This window comes from Fringilla coelebs (assembly GCF_963513975.1).
Source record: "Fringilla coelebs genome assembly, chromosome: 1".
NCBI lineage: Eukaryota > Metazoa > Chordata > Aves > Passeriformes > Fringillidae > Fringilla > Fringilla coelebs.
The window spans coordinates 91,320,598-91,342,558 of record NC_140028.1 but is presented as its reverse complement, the minus strand read 5'-3'; the positions used below and the strand labels follow the sequence as shown (position 1 = coordinate 91,342,558).

General features: G+C 42.9%; 1 protein-coding gene across 1 annotated transcript in view; it reads right to left on the bottom strand.

Annotated features, from left to right (window-relative positions):
* The window catches only part of RNF144B (ring finger protein 144B), a 53,077-nt gene extending 31,432 nt beyond the window's left edge, over positions 1-21,645 (bottom strand). The window contains exons 1-2 of the mRNA XM_084221742.1: positions 21,384-21,645; positions 4,316-4,505 (exon numbers count right to left, since the gene is read on the bottom strand). Of these exons, the coding sequence (XP_084077868.1) occupies positions 4,316-4,480 (165 nt within the window). The 5' untranslated portion in view covers positions 4,481-4,505; positions 21,384-21,645. The remainder of the gene's footprint in view (positions 1-4,315; positions 4,506-21,383) is intronic.
* Positions 21,646-21,961: the final 316 nt, after the last annotated feature.

Below are 21,961 nucleotides of genomic sequence, written 5' to 3'. Positions count from 1 at the left end.
AATAAAAGACATTAAAGCATCTCCTGGTTTCAGTTTGTTACACATTGTCTTAGACATCTCAAACCCCGTGCCAGTAAATAACACACAAGACAGATGGACATAAGCTGCTGCTTGACATAAATAGCAGCAATCCCATTTACTGCTCACCTGGCTCTCACTGAGGCCCTGAAATGCTAAAGAGGAGGTGAAGAAAAGAGGAAAGACAAAACCAGAAAGAATCGGTGTGCAGGGTAAAGCCAACACTGGTAATTTTTACTGACCCCTAAGACCACGTTTCTGCACCAGCAGTGCACTGGTTCCCTCCTGTCACCACTGCCACCAGGGCAATCTTACCCCACCTGCTAAAACCTGACCTCCACGACTGCTTACAGGCTACAGACTCCCACCGAGTCTTTCCTAGGGCCCTTGGTATTTCCAGTGTTACTGCTAGTCCTGTGCTCCTCTAGCACCTCCAAAGGGGAGAGCGTGCTGTGCCAGACACCAGGGCAATTCTTGCATCCTAGGGCATGCAAGATGCATGTGATCACACCACTCACTGTCTCTCCCTGCTGCTTTCCCAGTTTCAGCCATGTTCTGAAAAGGCAGGAGTCTCCTAGATGCACACTTTCCAGACTGTCTAATGAGCACCAAAGCCTGGGCAACAGCCAGTGCGCTGTGAAAAGGCAAAGAGGGGAGGGTGGCCTGTCCATTCCTGGCACTGCCTTAAGAGCACTCCTGAGTCTTACCTGAGTGAGGCACTGTCTGGGCAAAGAAGGAAGGAAAAGAGCAAACATTTGGGAACTTTTATTAGAAATAAGTATAATATTCAAAGTATTATTCTGTAAGTGGATCAATCAAGAAGTAATTAATATTAGCTTGCTTTGGACCCAGATGCACTGAAGTGCTGTAAAATACTGTATTTTTTAACACTGTAATGGTGTGGACAGACACAGTGTATAATTATTTCACATACATATGTGAGCACCATGACCACCATGGGGGCAAAAACCTGAGCAGCTGCACATCCAAGGAAGAGAAAATTACAACAAAAGGTAAACCTAAGGGCCTGCTGATAAAAAGGACATCCCCACCAAATATACAAGGTTGAGTGGGAAGACAAGGAACAAGATGAGCAGTATCAGGAACAGATGAGACTCCCCCCTCCCCTTTCGGGAAAGGGATAAGTAAAGGTGACAAAGGGACCATAAAATCATGGAGCTTGAGCTGTACAGATATTGCTGAATAACCATATGTAAAAGTGTGCACCACAGCACAGCACTCTGCAAAGATTTTATAGATACAGGAAATGAACAGAATAATGTAAAGTTCAGTCCTCTAAAACTTTCACAGATAAATATATCTCACATCTCTTCCCAACCCTCTTCAGAGATCAATCTTTCATTCAAAACTAACATAAATCCGAACACAATGAAGCCAAGTCATTAGGTACACTACAGCCATTTCCAAATCCTTGGGATGTGTAAATGTGTGCTTTATCTCACACTGCAGTGGAATCTTATGCCAAGTGCAACACATGTTGAAATATACAAGGCTCATGCCTCTTCAGACCTGACTGAGCTACTAAGTAAGATGGCAAGTATGTTCTGCAAGCCATCTGCTTTTTCTGCTGAGAACAGAGAGAGTAAAAATGTTTACAGTTATTTGAAAAACTCCTGCCCTACTAGTAACATTCCACCAAAATGCAAACATACACATTCTAAAGCACAGTTTACTTACTTTGGCTAGAACACAGCTTTTATGGGGTATTCTGTTTACTGCAAGAGTTTCTAAGCTGAAAAAAAATAGCTGTACACAATTCTAAGTTGTTTGAATGCCTTGGTTTTACAGTCTACAAATGGAAAGGAAACATAACCTCACCCCCACAAATATCTAAATAGTAACTATTTCCAATTATTTCCACAGCCACAAATACTGTGAAAAATAATCATCGTTGCAGCATCACCATTACAGTTAGGAAGGAAAAAAAAATGCAACATGTAACAGAACAAAAAACTAACAAAAACAATGGTTTCAGCTTATTGGAGTAGAACCTATTATTTCCATGTCAATCCCTTTTCTATTTCAAGTTTAATACTTCTCCTGGATCTATAAAATTACTCTGAGTGACAGAAGAATAAGCTATACAAGCTGAGAGCATTGCTAGATGAAAAACTGCAAAACTGATTGGTGCTCAACCCCAGAGCTCACAGTGGATATTCTTACCCCAGAATCTTTTCTTAAGTGCAGTGTGAAGGTATCTAGATGTCCTGGCATGAGTGAGAGGAAATTTAGGGCATGGCACACCAGTGGAGTTGCTGCAGGCTGTGCCCCAAGCAATCCCCCATGCAAGTCCCGGCACTCCATGTCAAGCTGCTCCTGACACTGCTTTTTGGAGGCTGCCCAAAAATGCAACTCATATGGCCTCCCAGAAACTGCTCTGGCTTCAAGACAGAGAGCCATGTAGCCAGGTTAAAAGTTTCCAGAGCCCTCTTTGTTACAGGATGCAAGATCTACATGTCTGAGCATGCATCAGCTACAGATACACACCAGACACATCCATCGGGAGGACACTGGGACACAGGCAACAATCAGACAAACACTGGACTTGGGAGCATAAACACAACTAAGACATATTATGCCCATTGAAATAAATAGAGCATGTCTAAAGGCTTCTCCCAGCTGCATTCGGGCTCACCCATGACTGGCTCTTGGTTCAAAGTCAGCAAAGTTTGCACAGATGCCAAGTAACTGTGACTGCACCTTCCTTGACACTGTCACAGCCCTGGAGCAGCTCACAGGAGACTCTTCCTGGTGCTGGCCAGGGAAGGAGTGTATGGATGTGGATGTGATGGCAGCTGTGGCACCGACGGGGACATGCGGGCACAGCAACAGCCCCAGCCATGCCTGACCTCTCCCTTCGGCCAGTGTCCTGCTGGAGTGCAGAGTCCAGCTCTGCCTGGCACAGTCCTCAGCAGCCCATGCTTCCCTAAGGGTTACTCTACCCAGCTAGCACTGAGGTTCATGTACCATCAACAACACTAAACCGGAGACACTGAGTTCTTGGGATAGGAGTGGGACCACTGTAAAAGCATCAACTTCTCCAATTTTCTGGGGTTTTTTGTATTTAAAGCAGTATCTTCACATTTACCTTTTAGGTTACATGTTCTTCAAACTTCTGTTACAAACTAAAATACAGAAATGTTTCATGCAAGTGGGTACAGAAAACAAACTCCACGAAGTTCAGGTTGAAATGCATATTAATCAATCTTATCTTAGTTTCTTGAAATACACAGTTAGATTCTCGTCCTGTTTAAGCCACCCTGAATTCAGCGTAAGGGAAGATATTCTCACCCTAGCTGGCTTCACAAATATCCAATTTCTTCATGAATTCAAACAACCAAGGGTAAAATTTAAACATACTTGCTTGATGTTTATCCACAATTTTTTTAAAAATAAAACCAAGTACATTTATTCTAGAGTTTAAAAAAAAAACCAAACCAATACCCACCCCCTTGCAAAAAAACAAAGCAAAACAAAACAAGCAAACAAACAAAAAACAAACCACAAAAAGCAGCACACCAACATCCTCCAGTGACTTCTGACCGGTTTTCAGGTCAGGCACATTAGTTACCATTAGTGAGGTACATCAAAGTCACTACCACAAGAGAAACAAGGTCCATTTTTCCCATGCTGACAAAGAGACCAGAAGAGTACTACTATCTGTAGGGCTTTTATCAGCTCATTCAACTTCTCCCCCTGTCATTTCCACCAGCTTTATTTGATCTGAATTTGCAGGCCAGAAAGTCCTTACTGACTACTATAGGCAATGCATGACCTGAGCAACATCTCTGCAGCACAGAGGCAGGGGGTTCAAAAGGCCAGTTCTGTTTAGGTTTTCTGATTGCCCTTAAAAGTTACATATAGGACTTTAAAGGCCACTGAGAACTCAGAAAAGGATAGCAAGGAAACAAAAACTCACAGCTATCCTATGATATTTCAAGGTTTTGCTTCAGAAAAAAGTAAATACTAAGATTGCATGCAAACTGTGTATGTTCTCCAACACTCTTAAACCGCATCTTATTTCCTTTTATTTATACTTTTTGCTAGTGCTTGCTATGGGAACATATCTTAGTCACAAATTATCAAAAGTAAAATTACAAGAGAAATCTTTTAAATAAGGCAAGACAGGCTAACACCAAATGCTCTTTAGAAAAGCATCCTGTGTCAGCATGGGCGTAATATATGCTTCTTGCACAAGACAAGCAATCCCATCTCACAGTTCTGTCCATCTTCCATTACCCTGCTTCTGCAATGTAAAGGCACTGACAGATCTTACCGCTGTACAAAAGACGCAGCCGCATTCCTGAAGAGTGGTCATCTTATCCCGGGAATATTCACAGAGACATAGCTTGCACGTGAGGAGAGGCTCCAGAGCTAGCTCTCCAGCTTCTGACTTATCAGCTGTCATGGTGTGAGGACAAACCTTCTCAGCAGAGCCCATTCAGTCATTAATGGTGCAACTCAGCCTGAAAAGAGAAATCGGCAGCTGAAACTTTGTACAAGCCACGCAGTCACTTCCATTGCTTTGAAAATTTATATCTCAGATCCATAAAAGTACCTGCACACCCAAATATACTACTCAACATCTTGGAGCCAGTCTCAACTTTGTAAATTCAAAATTTACAAAGAGAGAACACCTCCTTAATAGACCTGAACTGGCTGGGTTCTCTGAGAACATTCACCTTGCTGGCACAATGCACCTCAGTCAGGCTGCTTAAAACAAAACACACACAGATGGGGCATTACATATATATATATATATTATATATGTATATCTCACTCTGCCTTTTCAAATGAGTTTCAGACTCATACTCCCACCCAAGTGGGATCCTTCAGTCTTTATTGCACCACACAGTTCCAGTGAGTGTCTCCATTCCCACTTTCTATTCCAGTTGGTGGCTTAGGAACTCCCCTAGACAGTGCAAGACAAGAACAGACTCCCACTTTCTCAGCAAGCACTTCCAACATTTGTCTATGTTGGTGGTGGGAACCATGAACTCCACCTTCTCCGTCACTGAGACAGTGAGCTGGCACTCCATTGCAAGTGGGATGGTGAAAGCATCTAAACCCAGGAAAGGACTTCAGCTTGCATGTGCTACTTCACACAGGCCTGGAGCTTAAAACCAAACGAGTAAGAGCATTTCACGCGCAGTCCTCTTTTTTGCATTGCTTCAATGATGCCAAAAAGTAACTTTTACGCATCCCACTTCCTGGCATGCAGCTCTTCTATTTATTTCATAGACCTCTGAGGCATTTAACTGATGTTTGTGAACCAAGTGCACTAGCACTTTGACAGAGAGATGCTCACCAGACCCATGTTTTCACTATACATCACAGCAGTACTTGGGGATGAAATGCCTCTTCTTTGATGAGCAGCAGATGGAAATGCCATGTCTGCATGTAATGCTTTCTGGCCCAAGCATTTGAAAACTCTGCACCATAATCATAAAAAATCTCAAGACCCTCATTCTTACTCAGTAACACTGAAAAAGGAATTAAAGAGAATATCCTTGTGCTTAAGCTGAAACAATGCAAAGCCTATTTGCAGATTTCACTCACCTCAGCACAGACAGTGGGGTTCACTACAGTATTTAAGGCACAGAAAAATCCACCCACACATCTAAGAAACTGGGCCAACTTCCACAGACCTCCTTCTGAATACACTTTGCTGATGGCAAGACAACCTTCACACATATTTTACAAGCAGAGACCTGATGGCCAGCTGTGCACAGCTGCTTGCAGCAGCACCAAGAGTGCAGCTCTACTAAATCTGAAGAGCTGCATCACAAATGAAGGCTGCATGAACATGAAACCAATCAAAACCTATCGATGTGCCTGTCAGATCTGACATCTCATGAGTGAAAACAGAGACTTGAGCCCTTTGGTCCTCTTCTGCCGGCCTCCCCTGCAGCCCTGAGCACCCTCTGGGCAGGGCTGTCGGGTCACATTTGGCAGCACGTCCCTGCTGCCATTCAGGGGCTGCCGGAGTGGCCAACGCAGCTGCAGACTGTCAATGCATATGTGATGTACTGACGTGCAGTGCCTGCTGAATTCCTCCCTTGGGGGAGAATGATGGGGCTCATGGAGTTTGTGGAACCTTTCCCTGTGGCTCCTACCTCATAACCTTACAGCTGAGCCCATCCCCAGGCTTGTCCCCAAAGCCTCATGCCCTGTGCTCCCACAATCTGCAGGAAAACACTCTCTCTTCAAAAGCCAGAAAACCACAATAAATCTGGGTCAAAGAACACTTACCCCTTTTTAATTTTTACACTTGGTAGTTTCCTAGACTATCCTGTCAGAGAAGCCATCAGATTTGCACCTTGGAATGTTTTTCTTGTAAGCACACAGTTTCAAGAGATATGAGCATGATGGCCAAGATTCTGGCAACCAAACTTCTGACCAAAAATCCAAAGCAAACTTTCTTTTTATGGCTTGCTATCACTAGTGCATAACATACACTACTCCCACATAATTCTTGCAGTCCTGGGGCCTGCTACCCTGATGCCCCTCACAATTTGATCCATAGAGCTGCAGAGGTAGAGCTCCAGCATGGCCAGAAGCCTTAGAAGGAACTCTCCCTCTGAGTCAGGAACTGCAACAATCTTCTGTAATTACTGCAGCAGGGTGGGGGAGGAACTCTGAGTCACTGGAAATGCTACGGCAGATCAAGAACTACCTGTTATTTAAACCCATGTGCTAGACATTATCTCAGTATTTAGAAGAATTGTAACACTACTCAGGTTGCTTTTCAACAGCAGCTGCATCTGTACAGGTGAACTACTCACCCTCACTCTGCAGTGATCTAAGATTTCTTCATTTACACAGTAAAAAGCAGCAAAGCTAAAAGGACAGATGCACAAAAGAACAGGTAGGAATATTTCAAGATGTGGGAATGGATATAAAATGGATACAGCTGTTTCAAAAGTCCGTGTTCTTCTTATAACCAAAAGGGTTATGACCCTGCATGCAGGCAGCATTAAGGCAGCTGTAGGAAGATTCAGGTGTATGGTTGAGTTTTAGGGCTAGAGGCTAATTTTAGATGGCCTAAATCCAGCACTCAGCGTGACAGTGAGGAGCAGGCTCCTGACACACTACTCTGTGCTAGTAGCAACCTAATGCCACAGTGTGATGGCTGTAAGGACTCATTATGATATCCCATTGTCATTGATGATAACCCTTGTCCCCGAAGACAGGTTAAATTCAGTTTTGCTCCTTGTCCCTCCACATATTCACCCTTCCCTCACACCAAGATGCCGGAGCACAGCTGAGGTTCTCCCTAAAACAGGCAGAGCACCCTGTGGAAAACTCCAGCAGACAGCACCAAGCAAGCCTGGCACATCAGAGGATCCACCCCCAGCCAGCCCAGGCTGGCTCAGCTCACTGCAGCCTCATTAACTCCATCGGAGTTCATCAAACGAGCCAACAGGATCAGAGAACACGGAGACAGCTCCATGTCCTGCCTGCTGAGCCCTTGAAGGAAACACCCTGGCTACCAGGAAGAGTACTCCTCCCATGGTCCCTGAGAGGCCAGCTTGTCCACAAGCAGCTCTCTGGGTCAGGCTGGCACATGCAAAGCCATCCTGTCAGTGCTGAACATCTGCCTGTCAAAGGGAGAGCAGAGCCGTGGCCTGCTGGCCCTGCTCCTTCTCCCAGAGCAACCCAGCCCACACTGGTCCTTCCATCTGCCCATGGGAATTGGGACTTCTGCTACTGCTGCCAAGGGACACACGCTAGGGCAAGAGCTCAGGGTTACAGAGAAGGGTAGTCCCATTCAACAGCAGCTGGGCTCTGAGATCAGATCTGCAGGGGAGGTTCATTCTCATCATCACCAGATCAGATGGTGGTAACAGTACCTCCAGTTCCCAGCTCCTGTTCTTCCCCAACACTTCACAATGCGTTGTCCTCTCTCAAGATCTCCAGCTATCTCAGCTTTATGAGCCCGGCAGAACTGACTCTTCCAGGTTCGGCAGGGAAGCCATGAAGTTCCACCTCAGCTGCTCTGAATTTTTATGGCTTTCACTTTGCTACAATTGTCCCACAGACTGTCATTACTTAATTACACATCCATTAGTCCTCTTTACAGAGGATTAAAATTCCTATTGTAATTACAAGCGAGTTGCCAATAGGTTAGATTGAAAATTAAGCATCTTGGGTGTATGTGTTGTGTACGGGAAGAGGGAGTCACTGAAAAATTAGTTAAAAACAAAAAGTAAAACATCTTTCCATATTTAGTTACATGACAAAAGTGATCAGAAATTAAAGTAAATTGAAAGTTTCTGAAAACCAATGGACACTCATATAAATACAACACCTAGTTAAGCACTAAAATCTTCCCATTCATGCTTATGAACACAAATGACCGGTTTAGGAAAGCATCCCAAACAAAGCAAGAAATGTGTCACTGAAACTGTAGTGCAGCGCCTCAACTCTGCAAAAAAAACTCCACTGAACTGCAGCACAGGCTTCATGAGAATGTGGAATACAGACAAAGACTTCTTGAGGGCATTCTAATCCAGAGAAATATACTGGTCTGAATCCTGCACCAGCGTGAATCACGGCAAGGAAGGGTCAAACTGGGCCTGGCATGCGAAAACACTCAGGAACTCGGAAGATGCATTTTTTTTCTCTACTTCTATCAGCCACGTACACACAGGCAGATCATACTCCTTTCACATTGCACAGGATTTCCAGGAAATTGGACATCTTTCCTCAAATTGTATGCTGCTCAGCTCATAAGAACACTCATACTTCCCTGGCAGTGACCCTGACAGTGCTGATGGCACAGGACAAGGCAGGACCAGAAAGTCTGAACAAACGTGAGTGAGCTAGGGAGGGTCAGCCCTGCGGGGTGCAAAGTGCACAGTCACCAGGACCACAGCTCGCCAAGCACTCAGACTCGTCAATGTTTCCATTTCACTCATCTGCCGGCGGACACTTTCGCTTTGTCTCTGGGAGGTGACAAAGCTTTGTGCTTTCTTGTCACACTGGAACATCTCAACACTGCCCATAAGCAAGAAAACATTAGAGTGTGCTCAAAGCAGAAAGGGCTGAGAAGGGTAAGCACGAGCAGAAACACTAACACAAAAGAAAGCATGGAGCTTTTGAGTGAAATATGAAAACCAGAAGAAAAGCACCGGAGGAAGGAATGCAGAACTTGTCTGCCTTCAGGGCCTCCTGACATTAGTGTGTCTGATGTCTAACCTTGAAAATTACTTCCTAACAGCAAATATCTGTAATACCTGCTTCTAGACAGGTACCCATTGCAAATCCTGACATTAGCATCCTGAAGTTGAAACTACCAATTCCATGTGATGGGGGTGAGGGAGCAGATGGGTGAGTGTCTGGGAGACAGCCAAGGTTAAGACACCCTGGCTTCATAGAGGTATCAAAAATCTACAACCTACTGCTAAAATTTTCCCTGTAAGCAGGAATTTTAGGGTAACATCCTTGTTACAGTCACACAGAGGCTCACTTGAGCCTGCCCAGCTGCCTCAAACCATGACTACTACCAGAACAGAAGTTACTCTGTATATGCGATAGAGAAAACAAGCCAGGCAGACTCCTGAGCTACATCAGGACATTGTCCATATGCCTGCAACCAAGTCACTGCATTTAGCTACAAAAAAATGTGTCTGAATGTGACTTTCACCACTTAGAAATATCACACAGAATTCATTAAAGCCTCCTGCACTGAAGCTTAGAGAAAATGAATGGAGTATGTTTAGCACCACAAGTTATGCTTTCATTTTTCAAATGCTGCGTCCAATTGCAAAAAAACAGAGCTCTTGGAGAAGCTACTTCAAGTCCTGTGCTTACAAACAATTCTGCTGAAGTTAGTGAAGCTGTATGCTTTTACCTGCAATTAGAAGGAAGCCAAGAAACGCACAGGTATGAGTCACAGTGCTCCAAGAAACATTAATAGAACAAAAATGGCCCTTAATGTGTTTTCCCCTGTGGGCTGGCATGTCAATCCTGTGGGCAGGGTAAGACCTGAGAGGCCCCTCTGCCCCAGTACACACATCAACCAGCACCCAGGCATGTGGACTTGCATAAACATGGTGAGATTGAAAAAAGGTATAAGGATATATGTGGGTCTAACATCTAGAACAGCACTTCTCCCTTTTACAAAAAAATAATGAAAAAAAAGAATAGCATCAAACAAACTTACAGCATGTGCGCTACACTCCTATTTAGTGTACCTGGTATTTACTAAACTCTCTTGGAGACACATTTGCAAGCACTGCAAGTAATTCTTTCTCATGCCCTAGAGATTTTTCAAGTAATCCACCCATTATGAAATTACTTCAGTGCCATACAAAAACCTGGTTTGACATTGTTCACTCAGGATTCTGCTGTTTCCTGTAACTAAGGCTCCCTCCTTAAAAAAATAAAATAGAAAAAGAAAACTACCTGAAAAACATGAGTGTTCAAAACCAATGCTAAAAATCAGGTCCTTGGGGGAAAAGAGTAATTACAGAAAGATTTAAAACGCAACCGAGTGGTATTAAGATAATGGGGTCAAATTACAAGATGGAAACTGAGCTATGAAATTAGGACTTGTGATGACAGCTGTCAAAAACCCACATTTCTATCAATTTCAGTGAAACACCATCATTACCAGCTTTGGTTACAAGTCCTTAGCTGTCCCAACTCTCTCAAGACAATGTCATTCAAAATTCATTACTAAAACAGATTTTTAAATTCAACATCTCTGCTCAGAGGATTAGTTTGAGTCAACTGCACTAGAGCTTCTGTGGTGTTACACACAGACCACTAACCCACAGTGCATTAATTTCTCCTTATGATATGCACTGCCTACACAGAGCTACCTATCCAGTCCATACAGCATCACTTATCAGGCAGTGATCCAGTTAGGCTGTAAAATATAGGATTAAAGCCACAATTTTAAAAAGCCTTCAAGAATGACATTTAATCATATGTTTAAGTGCTCCTGTGTATCAAAGCCTGAATGTTCTGCTTTATTTAAATGAGGTTATTAAGAAGTTAAACAAGTACTCGGATTTTCTGAAGTCATGGTCTCAAAAAAAGCAACCAGATCCACAAATAGATGATCTCATTTTAAATACATTTTAATATATTCAGAATTACTGCATTACATCTGAGCCTTAAAACAGCAAGCAGTTGATTACATGCATGTACAAGGAGAACCCATTTCTGGATTACCATAATATGCTACCAAGTTGAAGCATTAGAGAGAATAAAAGCATTTCAATATCTGTTCTCTTTGAGCAAGGCTTAAGAAAAGTCAGACATATAATATTTCATGACAGCTTTCTACACTGTAAGATTTTTATTGTCAGAAAACTTGTTTAAAAGACAAGCAGCCTAAGTAAATGTGCTGGTACATGAGAACACACTAAAGGCGATTTCTCTCATTCTCTCACTTGTTTTCATTGGAATGCCTGGGGAAAAAAAAACCAAAACCTTGAGCTGCTGTTCAAGAAGCAGTAGCTATATGGAGTATTTCCATATCAAGCTAGCAACCAAAAAATAAATATATCAAATACTTTTAAAGGAATGCAGTGAGTGGAAAGCCTCTTGCACAAAGAAAAAAAGTTAAGTGACTGACTGTAGTAATTCAGAATATGATCTGGATTTCTGCCAGGAATTTTTATACCAGCATTTTAGGGTATTTAAAATACACATAGAACAGCTTCCCAAATATCACATACATCCAATCATTCCAAAACATTCTAATAAACCAAAACACCACTAGGACACATGCACACCAGTCTCCACAAGGCTTGTAGAATACAGTTGTTGGATAACTTCTCTACTGTACTGCAATACTGTGAGGTATGAATAACTTTGAAAATTTAGAACACCAGCAACTTCTTGAGACCCTATGTCAATATGTCCTCAGGGAGGTGGGGTTTTTTGCAAGAAAACCAAGCATATTAACTAAATACAGCAGAATTTATACTTTTTTTCTGAAACAGATGTGACTCAGTGGTTGTGGGAATCCTTTTTAGATTTCCTTGCAATACTGCTTGAGAACAGGCAAGAGAGAAAAAGGTGGGGGTTTCCCCCTTCCACTCTTAAAAAGCAGGAGAGTTCAAGAACATGGAATGTACAAGATAATCGTGAAATAAATGCTGCTACTCACAGCTGAAGGGAGCTAGGAAAAGCACTTCTGGATCACTTAAAAACATGACAACTAAAAGAGAAATAACTCAGTTTGTTATTAAACTGAAAGGTATAATCAAAACATGGTATTTGACTCTTTCCAATACTGACAGGAGCCACACAACAGCAATACTCATGGAGTCCGTGAGGATGGGAACAAGCCATTCTGCAAGGGATGAGGTCAGACCATATTGCAGAAGCCACCACTTTCACCCAGTTCTGTGCTTGAAACTAGCACATATCAAAGTTCAGGACACAGCTCTATCAACACTGGCAGGCTGGAAAGCCACAGCTTCCTGCACCAGATCTCCTGGATGTGAGTGCTGGGCAGGCCTGTGGGTTTCCATCTCAGGATGACCCAGATGTCTCAGGGTTACTGCACCTGAGCAGTGGCACGGTGCTGGCCCCAGACACAGGCTTGCAGAGACCTCCTGGTCCTGCAGGAGGTCAACAGCAGGGTTCCCCTACGGTTTTATGTTCATCCTGGTCACACTGCTCAGCAAAGCTTATCAGCACAAAATGCAGTGAAACAAAATGCAGTCAGAGAAGAGAACTAGAGTGTTTTGGCATCAAACATTTCCAAATATTTCCAAAACATATTCAAACAACAAAATTATACCAAGTGGAATCCCAAGTACTGGTTACCAGGTCTGAGATTAAAATCTAAAGCTTTTCTAAATAACATCCTCTGTTCCTAATGACACTATGCAACATATGCTAATGCTAAGCTACAAGGAATTCCACCCAAACTAGTTTGGTGTACTTCACTTTTAACATCCTGTTGACAAGAGGTAATATACCACTATTAAATAAAAACACATTCTTTAAAATGACAAATGACAGATCTTTCTTTCAGACCACATAAAGGCCTTTGGTAACTGTGGCATTTACTAAGTAAAAGGAATTCACCTTTAGGGAGGTCAAATGGGTTGATAACTTGGCTAGCTGTGTTTGCTAAAACAGGAATAGAAAGTCAGATGTAACAATTTGCCTTTGACACAGAAAAAAATGTTTATTTTTGTTAATCAGATAACAAAACCTTGGGATATGCTAAATCCCTGAGCTGGAATGTTTACAGTTTAAAGAGGGTGTGGTCAGAAGACATTTGCAACACTAGCCAGTTCTAAAATAAAGCATTTTTAGGAGACACTAGTAAACACACATTGTTAAAGTGAAAGCAATGGAAAAGCAGGGGAAAACAGAGGGACCAGCTTCATGTGATTGCAGTTTGCACTCTTCTTCTAGCAAGAAACTAACTGGACTCTTGGGGTCCCCTGGCTGGAGACCACCAAAGCTGTGCCTGGAGCAAGCAGTGTCCCAACTGCAAGGCAAGCTATGCAGAGCTTGCCAGAAGCCAAGGAACAACTCAACTGACAGTAACAATGAACCTGATCCTTCACTGAATTCTGCAAAATGTACTGAAAACCACCTATTGGGGGAAAAAAAATTACTGTGTGTTTGTTTTTAGAAGGGATGACCTGAGAATTTTTCTTTGAGCACTTGCAATAAGATGATACCTTTAACATCTCTCTCATGTAGTTTTGTTAAGCCACAGAAAGTGCAAACTTGCAAGAATATGGTCCTACAGACTTTTTCACTGCAAGCATTGAAAAGCACTTTTAACAACTTTAGATTTACATCAACAGAAATAATAGAGTAAGTTGATTTTCCTCCTATAACAATTTTTGTGTGACTGCTCAGTGAACAAAACTAATACATATAACATTTTAATCTGCCCTTATCTAATCTTACAGCCAAATACACTGCTGATTATTATACAATAAATATGCTATTTGAGGTAACCAAAATAAAAGAATTGAAACATTGAAAACTGCCCTTGATCTAAAAGTATCTCAGTGACTTAGAAACCTTATCCAGTGGTAACTTTCAAGTCTTAGCTACAAGGACAGTCAGTGAATCAAAGACTGGAAGTCAAATCTGAGGATTAGACCCTGGGGAAGTCACTATCTCTAACATAAGCCTTTGCCATTAAGAAAACAACACGAACAGCTACTGACTATGCTGAAATTTGGCAAGAAACAATAGCAGAGGTTTGGACCCGTACATGAGGCTGTTTTGAAATGAAACATATTTACTGAAGTAACTATTATTACTGCTTTTCATGACTGGTAGTTAAACTAGTCAGAGTGTATCCCTAAACCACTCCTCTGCCAGCTCCTCAACAAGTCCTTCCAAAGGCAACTGGAGATGAGGAAAGGACAAGTTCCAGCTCTGGCCTGATCTGCAGAGGCAAAAAAGGATAAGTAAACATCCATAACAGTCCCCTGACTTACCATCTCTCTGCTTGTCCTCTCAGTATTCACATTTCATCTCCCTCTTTCCCAGCCCACACATGGGAAAAGGTAAGAGCCCAGCATGCTGGGAGACAGATCCTGGCAGGAATTCTGCTGCAGGCAATTCCTTCCATATTGCCTACTGCTCCAGTGTGGAGGGGCCCCACGTGCCAAGGCCTTGAATTTGGGGCACCTCTAACCTCTGATAGGCCTCACGTACATGCTACTGAACAGAAGATGCAAACTATGCTGGCATAGCAAAAATACCTTCAACTACAGTTAAGTCTTACACTCTTGACTAGCTTTAACAGACATGTATTTTTAAAACAACAGTATGTTCCCATTTTTATAAATAAACATTTTAAACACACATTATCTATCTTGCTCTTCATTTTATTAACAGTGTAAGACAAATATGACATTTGCTTAAACCTGAGTAAAAAAGCTGTTTGGCTGATGACGCTGTCTATCACACAACACAACGTTGTCTCATTGCTGCCCTGCCCTCTCCCACCCTATTTTCCACATCCCCCTTCTGTCTCTGTGCTTCAGGCTCCAAACATTCACAAGAAGATTTTTGCCTGTACTGTGCCAAGCACAGGGAACACAGTTAGTTTCTCAGGGGCTCGATGCAACTACTTAGAAATCCAGATGTTAGCATAAGACATGTAATAAACCAGAAGTGTCCATCAAACGCAGTAAGAGGTTTGCATTCATCACTCCCGCACTTCAATTCCAAATTTCAACATTCATTGCAGAAATAATTACAAGGGAGAACAGCAACCTGTAAACACACAGATTTCAGCCTCCAGTGCCTCAGCCTCTGCTAACAACTGGCTAGTCTCTACATGATCTTAGCCATGCAGTCCAAGTCCTGCCAAGGGGAGTGTTTCCAAAGGAGTGCTTTTCAATGGACCTGTGCATTATGTGTGCAAAGATAAGCAACTGGGAGCTTATCTTTGTAAGAAGCTGCCCCACCTCCCAAATTCTCAGAAAAATGTCTAAGTAAAACTGAAAAGAACTCATAGACTTGTTACATTATAGGATTACAGTCTTACAGAAAACTTTCTACAAACTTTCTGCTAGCTGGTCTTTTAATTATGACCATGACAACTAAACCCCATAGGCAAAATAGGCATTTTGTCCTCATTGTCGCGGAATTTGGAGAGAAGACAAGAATTCCTGGCTTTTTTCTATTCTTCACAAGTGTATGTTTCCTTAATTTGTTGGTCCATCCTCCCAAAATCTGATAAGCAAAGTTAACAAAGGGGTTGAAATTGCTCAAGCCACGCACACTGCTTGGGTATTTGCAACAAAAACATTGACCAACACTAAAAATACATGTCCTCATAGTAGTGTTGTCTAAATTATGTACATGTATGTGGCTTCTACTTCACTCCTGGCAAAGGGCATGATTGCCTTTCCCATAGATTTTCTCTGGAAACTGTGATGAAGAATCTCCACCGCTGAAACCATCAGGGCAACTGTGGAGAGGTCAAGAGGGTGCAAGATTGCATCTTCTCCATTGTGCAAAAATTTCAGCAAGCAAGTTATTGCTGGCCCCGTGGATGTTATCTTAGCCCTAAAATGGGCAAACCCCATGGGGAAGAGTTCCAGTCTCAGTGGTTGGCAGAGCGCCCGCTGCTGTGAAAAATGTTCCAGTGACTGCAATGGTAAACAGCCCACAGGATCAGCTCCATTTCCCCAATGGTTACAGCTCTGTAACCTTCTATTTTTTTGAAGGGGAGGAAAGACTGGCTTGTTTTCCTTCATCGTCTCCCCACCTCCATGAGAATCCTTCAAAAATTAATCACAGGCAGAACATATGAACTCTACCATCTACTGCTCAGACATAACCAGTGCCAGCCTGTGTGTCACTGCTTCTACTTAATTCTGGAATTTTCTTTGCATGGAAAGGATTAGCCTGGATGCAAGTTGTCATGAAAAGTGTTTTTCCTTCTATGTACATAGGGATTTAGAGCATGCAATTTTGAACTATTTGCAGCTATATACACACACATGTGCAAAGAAATCTCCGCTAAGCCACAGCAACATAGAGTACGTAAGGGTGTAAGCAGAGGTACCTCAAGGAATCATTTCAGTTCCCGAAAACAGATACAGCTCTTCTGTGCCCATGATTTGTCCTTTTTGCAAATATATAGAACACATAAATGTTTTCAGATCTTCAAGTTTCCTTCCTGTCTATCTGAAAATTCAAAGTTTGTATAACCAAACATGAATATCATCAAAGCCTCTGTCAGGCACCCAGAAAACGTCCACTCCTTGAGTAATGACTCACGTCTTATACTTTCCATCCTCTCCACATTTTTACAACAAAGCAAAAGGCAGAAAAGCTTGCAACAGACACAAATACTGACAGTCTCAATTAAAGGGCAGAAGCATGAGCATGACAGTAAAATGGTAATTTTTCCTTCTAATAAAAAGTGAGTCTGTATTCTGTCTCCTAACCAGCATCTGGACAAACCAGAGAAGTGGGTGTATAAGAACTAAATGGTTCAGCAAGTCCAAGTGCAAAGTGCTGCACCTGGGTCAAGGCAATCCCAGACATGGGTACAGAATGTGAGAAGAACTCATTGAGATCTGCTCTGCCAAAAAGGACTTGGCGGTTCTCGTGGATGAAAACTTGGACATGAGCCAACAGCATCAGTGCTTGCAGTCCAAAATGCCAACCACACCCTCGGCTGCACCAAAAGCAAAGTGGGCAGGAGATCAAGGGAGGAGATTCTGTCCCTCTACTCTGCTGAGACGCCACCTGGAATTCTGAATCCAGCCCTGTGATCCTCAGCACAGGAAGCACATGGCCCCGTTTACAGCACATCTAGAAAAGGGCAACAAAGATGATCAGAGGGCTGGAACAACTCTCCTCCAAAGATAGGCTGAGAGAGCTGGGATTGTTCTGCCTGGAGAGGGGAAGGCTCCAGGAACACATCAGTGTGGCATTCCAGTAGCTAAAGGGGGTCTATAAAAAAGGAAAAGTAATTTTTACACAGGCAGATAGTGATCTAACAAGTGGGATTGTTTTAAACTAGAAGAGGAGAGATTTACATTAGGTGTTAGGAATAAATTCTTTCCTCAGAGGGGTAGTGAGACACTGGAACAGACTGCCTAGAGGAGCTGTGGATGTCTCATCCTTGGAAGGCCAGCTTGGATAGCACTACGAACAACCTGGTCTAGTGGAAGGTGTCCCTGCCCATGTCAGGTAGGCTAGAACTAGATGGTCATCAAGATCCCTTTCAACCCAAGCCATTCCATGATTCTATGTTCTCTTGTCTCTCCTTGCAACAAAAAGCATGTATAACGAGTACCCCTGACAGCTGTGTCTACAACAGGCTCGGGAAATACACAGGAAGAAACTCCATGCAGGGAATCTGCTCTGGTGTGCATGGACCCAAAAGTCAGATTCACACGTCCCAAATCATTGTGCCTGCTGCTGGCTGGCTTTGGAACTCCAAAGAGATATTGACTCCAGACAGATATTGACTAACTCAGAAGGAGCAAGGATGCTAAGTTAGCCCAAACTCAACCAAAGCCGGAACTGTGCTTGAAGGAACTAAAGACACTCAAAGGAGAAGGTACACTGGTGACCTTTCTAACTACATATTATGGGTTTTCTCTTGAGGGCTGAGCAGATTCCCCTAAAAATATAGGAAAAAACCACCCAGATCTTGGGCAACTCATGACATTTTTTCATTACTATAATAGAATAAAAGAAACCAAAAATGAGAAACACATATGTCATTGTGCAAAAGTACCAATACATACAAAGAGATCTAGGAAGCTCCAAAAAAAAGTGGTTTTTTACATAGCTACATTTTTTATTTGAAAGTATGTTTGCAATGCAATTAACCTAGTTATGCTTTCGAGCCTAAAAATTTCTAGTTGGCACCTCTGTCCCTCCTGGAAGACTAGGAGTTGGAAAAGTTCTACTTCAGCAGGAAGGGAAGGATAAGGACCTTTGTAATTTGAGATACTCTTTTTTTTTTTTTTTTGGTGTTTTAGTATCTTCTAGCAGTGACCTACTTTATGAATGTAAAGCCCACTCAGTTCCCACTGAGCCGAAACCATTTAGAAGAGACAGAACGATTACTGAACACTGTTTTCTTACTGATCAGCACAAAGTTATTTGGCACAAGCATCTCTGTAAATGTTTGTCCGAGACTAGGTAAATTTGCAGTGTACGATGGCCCTCAGACCTGTGCTTCTGTCAAGTGAGAAGGCTCATAGTCTAGCACTGCAGCTAGGCTATGCTTCAGCAGAAATGCAGAATGCTAGAGGCTGAGCTTAATATCACTGCTGTCTTTTCCTTTGGATCTGTTCTTTCTTGTTTTGTTCAATGTTTCCCTTTGCAATCCAAAAGAAGATTAGTTTTCAAATGGAATGAATGTAAGGTCAAAGAAGACAATTTGTGAAGCGCATTATACTGGGCTGCGCTTTGGCATGGAGAAACCAGAGGAAGGGGAGGGAACTGTACCCTGCTCTGGGCAAGTACCAGAGGAAAAGCACAGGTCCAGAATCACTTTCAGCCTCATGAAGCTGAAGGCAAAGTCTGCTTTAGGATATGCAAGGAGGTCTGATGGACTCAGCTCACAGCGACACTGGCAGCCTGCCACAGTATTTTGTTCACGTGTGCCTGACATATCCATGGGCCCAGAGCTGTAATTATGGTCTCAGATATCACAGTACTACTAGCCCAGGAGATATTTATGGATCTGATACATACAACCTATAGGCACTGTGAAGTTTCAGGCACATTCAAGAAAACTCCCCACTCCAGAAGAGGGACAGCAAGTCTATAGCAGTTCTTTCGAGCTACATCAAAGCAACATACTTCACTGGGTCTCACCACTGAAAAAGGTCTGAACAGGGTGAACTGCAGGGACAGAGCTCAGGCTCACACCACAGATGATATCAGAGGCATGCTAATGAGCTGTGAACCAGGTTAAACATTAGCACTGCTTGTTTCCCTACAGAGTGGCTTGCTGATTCTCACAGTTGCATTTTAAACTCACAATAATAATATGGACAAGTACACATTTACCTCCACCAAAAGGGAAAGGCCAGACAACCACTTCCCCACTATTTATTTCTACAAAGCTTATGAAGCATTTAGAGAATAGAGTGCAATCCAAAAACCTAGCTAGAGAGAAAAAACTCTATATTGTTTGCTATTTATATTGTTAACTTTTGCCCCAAGGCATCCTATCACACAAACAGAATCACCAAAATGTCACATCTGCGGGAAAGAAGCCCACAACCACAAACGAGGTGCAAGCAGAAGATACCTCAGCATGCGGAGCAGAAACCATTCCAAGTTGCCAAATGCTAGTTCCACATGAAGCCTAGGGAGGTCTCAGTGTCCTCCTGTGAGCAGACAGGACTTTGTGTGAAATACCCCCATCAGCCAGTAAGATGCATGGGAGAAAAGAAGTCTGATTCTCATCACACTTGCTTGGCTCTAGAGTAGCTCTGGTTTATTTTGAAAGAATACCTCCCCTTTACTACAGCTTTAGACACTCTGCAAACACACACTTCTCAATCCATAATCTAAAGCATTACTTTCAGCAGCATAACTGGAGCCATGCAGCCTTCTCAATGTGCAGTACTTTCTCCAAAATAGCTTATGTTCATTGATGGAAGGGTTTCAGCCACTTTCATGTTAAAGCAACAACCCAGACACCCACTCACATTCAGGCACAGACAAGTCCTATACAGGACAAGCATCAGGACAATCGGTTTGTTTTGAAAAATATTTAAGAACAGGATTTTGAAACTTCTGTTTCCGTAAATATTGGAATCCCAAACCCAGCGCCTGCCCTTAACCGAGACCGCTTGCCCTTCAGGCTGAGGGCAGCCAAACATATCAGATTGCTCTGCCTGCTCACAGGCAGTTGGAAAGCTGCATGGGGGTATTTCAGTCACAGCCTGTGTATCTCTGCTAAAATTTACTTCTTTAAAGCATTCGGTGGCTACTGACCAAGAGGATTCAAAGCCACACTGCAATGCTTTCTTTACTATAGTAATTCTAAATATTTTACAACTCACAGTGCTCTCTGAAGGAAGACATTTGATATTGCTGCATGCAGTTAGGAAGCAAAGTGCTTCTGTATTACAGAAAATAGAGCTTTAAAATAAACTAGACTGAAATATGTTCATTACTAAAGCTGCTTTGCACTGAGAAAGCCTTATGATGAGAAAGCAGGGCAAACATTCCAGTAAATGCAGTTGTTTACTCTCAGCATCAAAAAAAATTTAAATGCAAACTAGAAAACTAAAGTATGGTAGGTTTTGTATGTGCTTACATAAACAACATAACCCTAGACCCTGATCAGATTAGAAGTGTACATTAACACGGATTAGAAGTTAATACATGTACAATACAGATGAACGTATTCCTTCCTGATACCAGCTGCATGAAACTGTGGCAGACGAAATGCCTTTAACCAGGAGGAAGTATCAGCATTTTAAACTCAGGCTTCCTCCAGCTTATTCAGATATTTTTTCAGTATGAAAGAAGTTCTTCTATTTAAACTAAAACATATGCCATTTTAGCAATTGCCTTTCACACAGATATATCCTAATTCTGCAGCATTTTTAAACACTTCACACAGCTATTTCTCCAAAAGTTGCACTGACAAAAGTCATTTCACCCTTTTGGGAAGTACTTGACGTCTATTTGTTTTCAGCCTTTTAACAGTCAGGACACCAAGGTTTCCTTCTGCCTCAGCTCTAAGCACCAGTTTGATTTTAGCCAAAACACAAGTAACATTTCTTTTAGCTATTTAATTATTCTAGTCCTTACCTTAAAAAAAAAAAAAAAATAGCCTTTTCCACTTCCATTAGAAGCAAATGCTGGCTTTCTGAGAAAGCTGTATCCCAACATACCTTGAAAGGAGAGCAGCGCTCAGTGCCAGCTGTGTGACTTTTCAGCGGCCGCACTCAGAGCCGGGCATTCCCAAAGAACCACGATGCCACAGAGCCGCGGGGCTGGCGGTGAGGAGCGGAGCCGATTGCTCCCGCACGCCCTTCCTCGTCCCTGGCTATCTGACAGCTGAACACTTTCAAACGCTGCGGCAGGGCTCGTCTCCCAGCCCCCGTGCCACTCGGAGAAATCATCGCCTCCCTGCTATTAAGTGCGCGGTGCCATTCTCTCTCACCCGCGCGTCACAGCCCGCATGCAGCGGCGGTGGGAAAGCTGCATTTATTGGTACAGGAAGCTTGAGCGCAGCACTTCCTACTTCCCATCCCAGACCCGATTCAGCCGCAGGTGATCGCTGACACCCGGGCAGCTCCCGGCCAAGGCACACCCTCACCTTCTGCCTTGGGTCTCTGGGCAGCTTCCAAGCACGGCTCCCACCCCAGCCCCGACAAGGTAAAACTGAGAGCGGCGAGGCTTCAGATGTGAGACTCATCAAAGCCCTCCCAAATTAACCTGTTTGGGGAGAGCGGTTTGCATAGCAGCT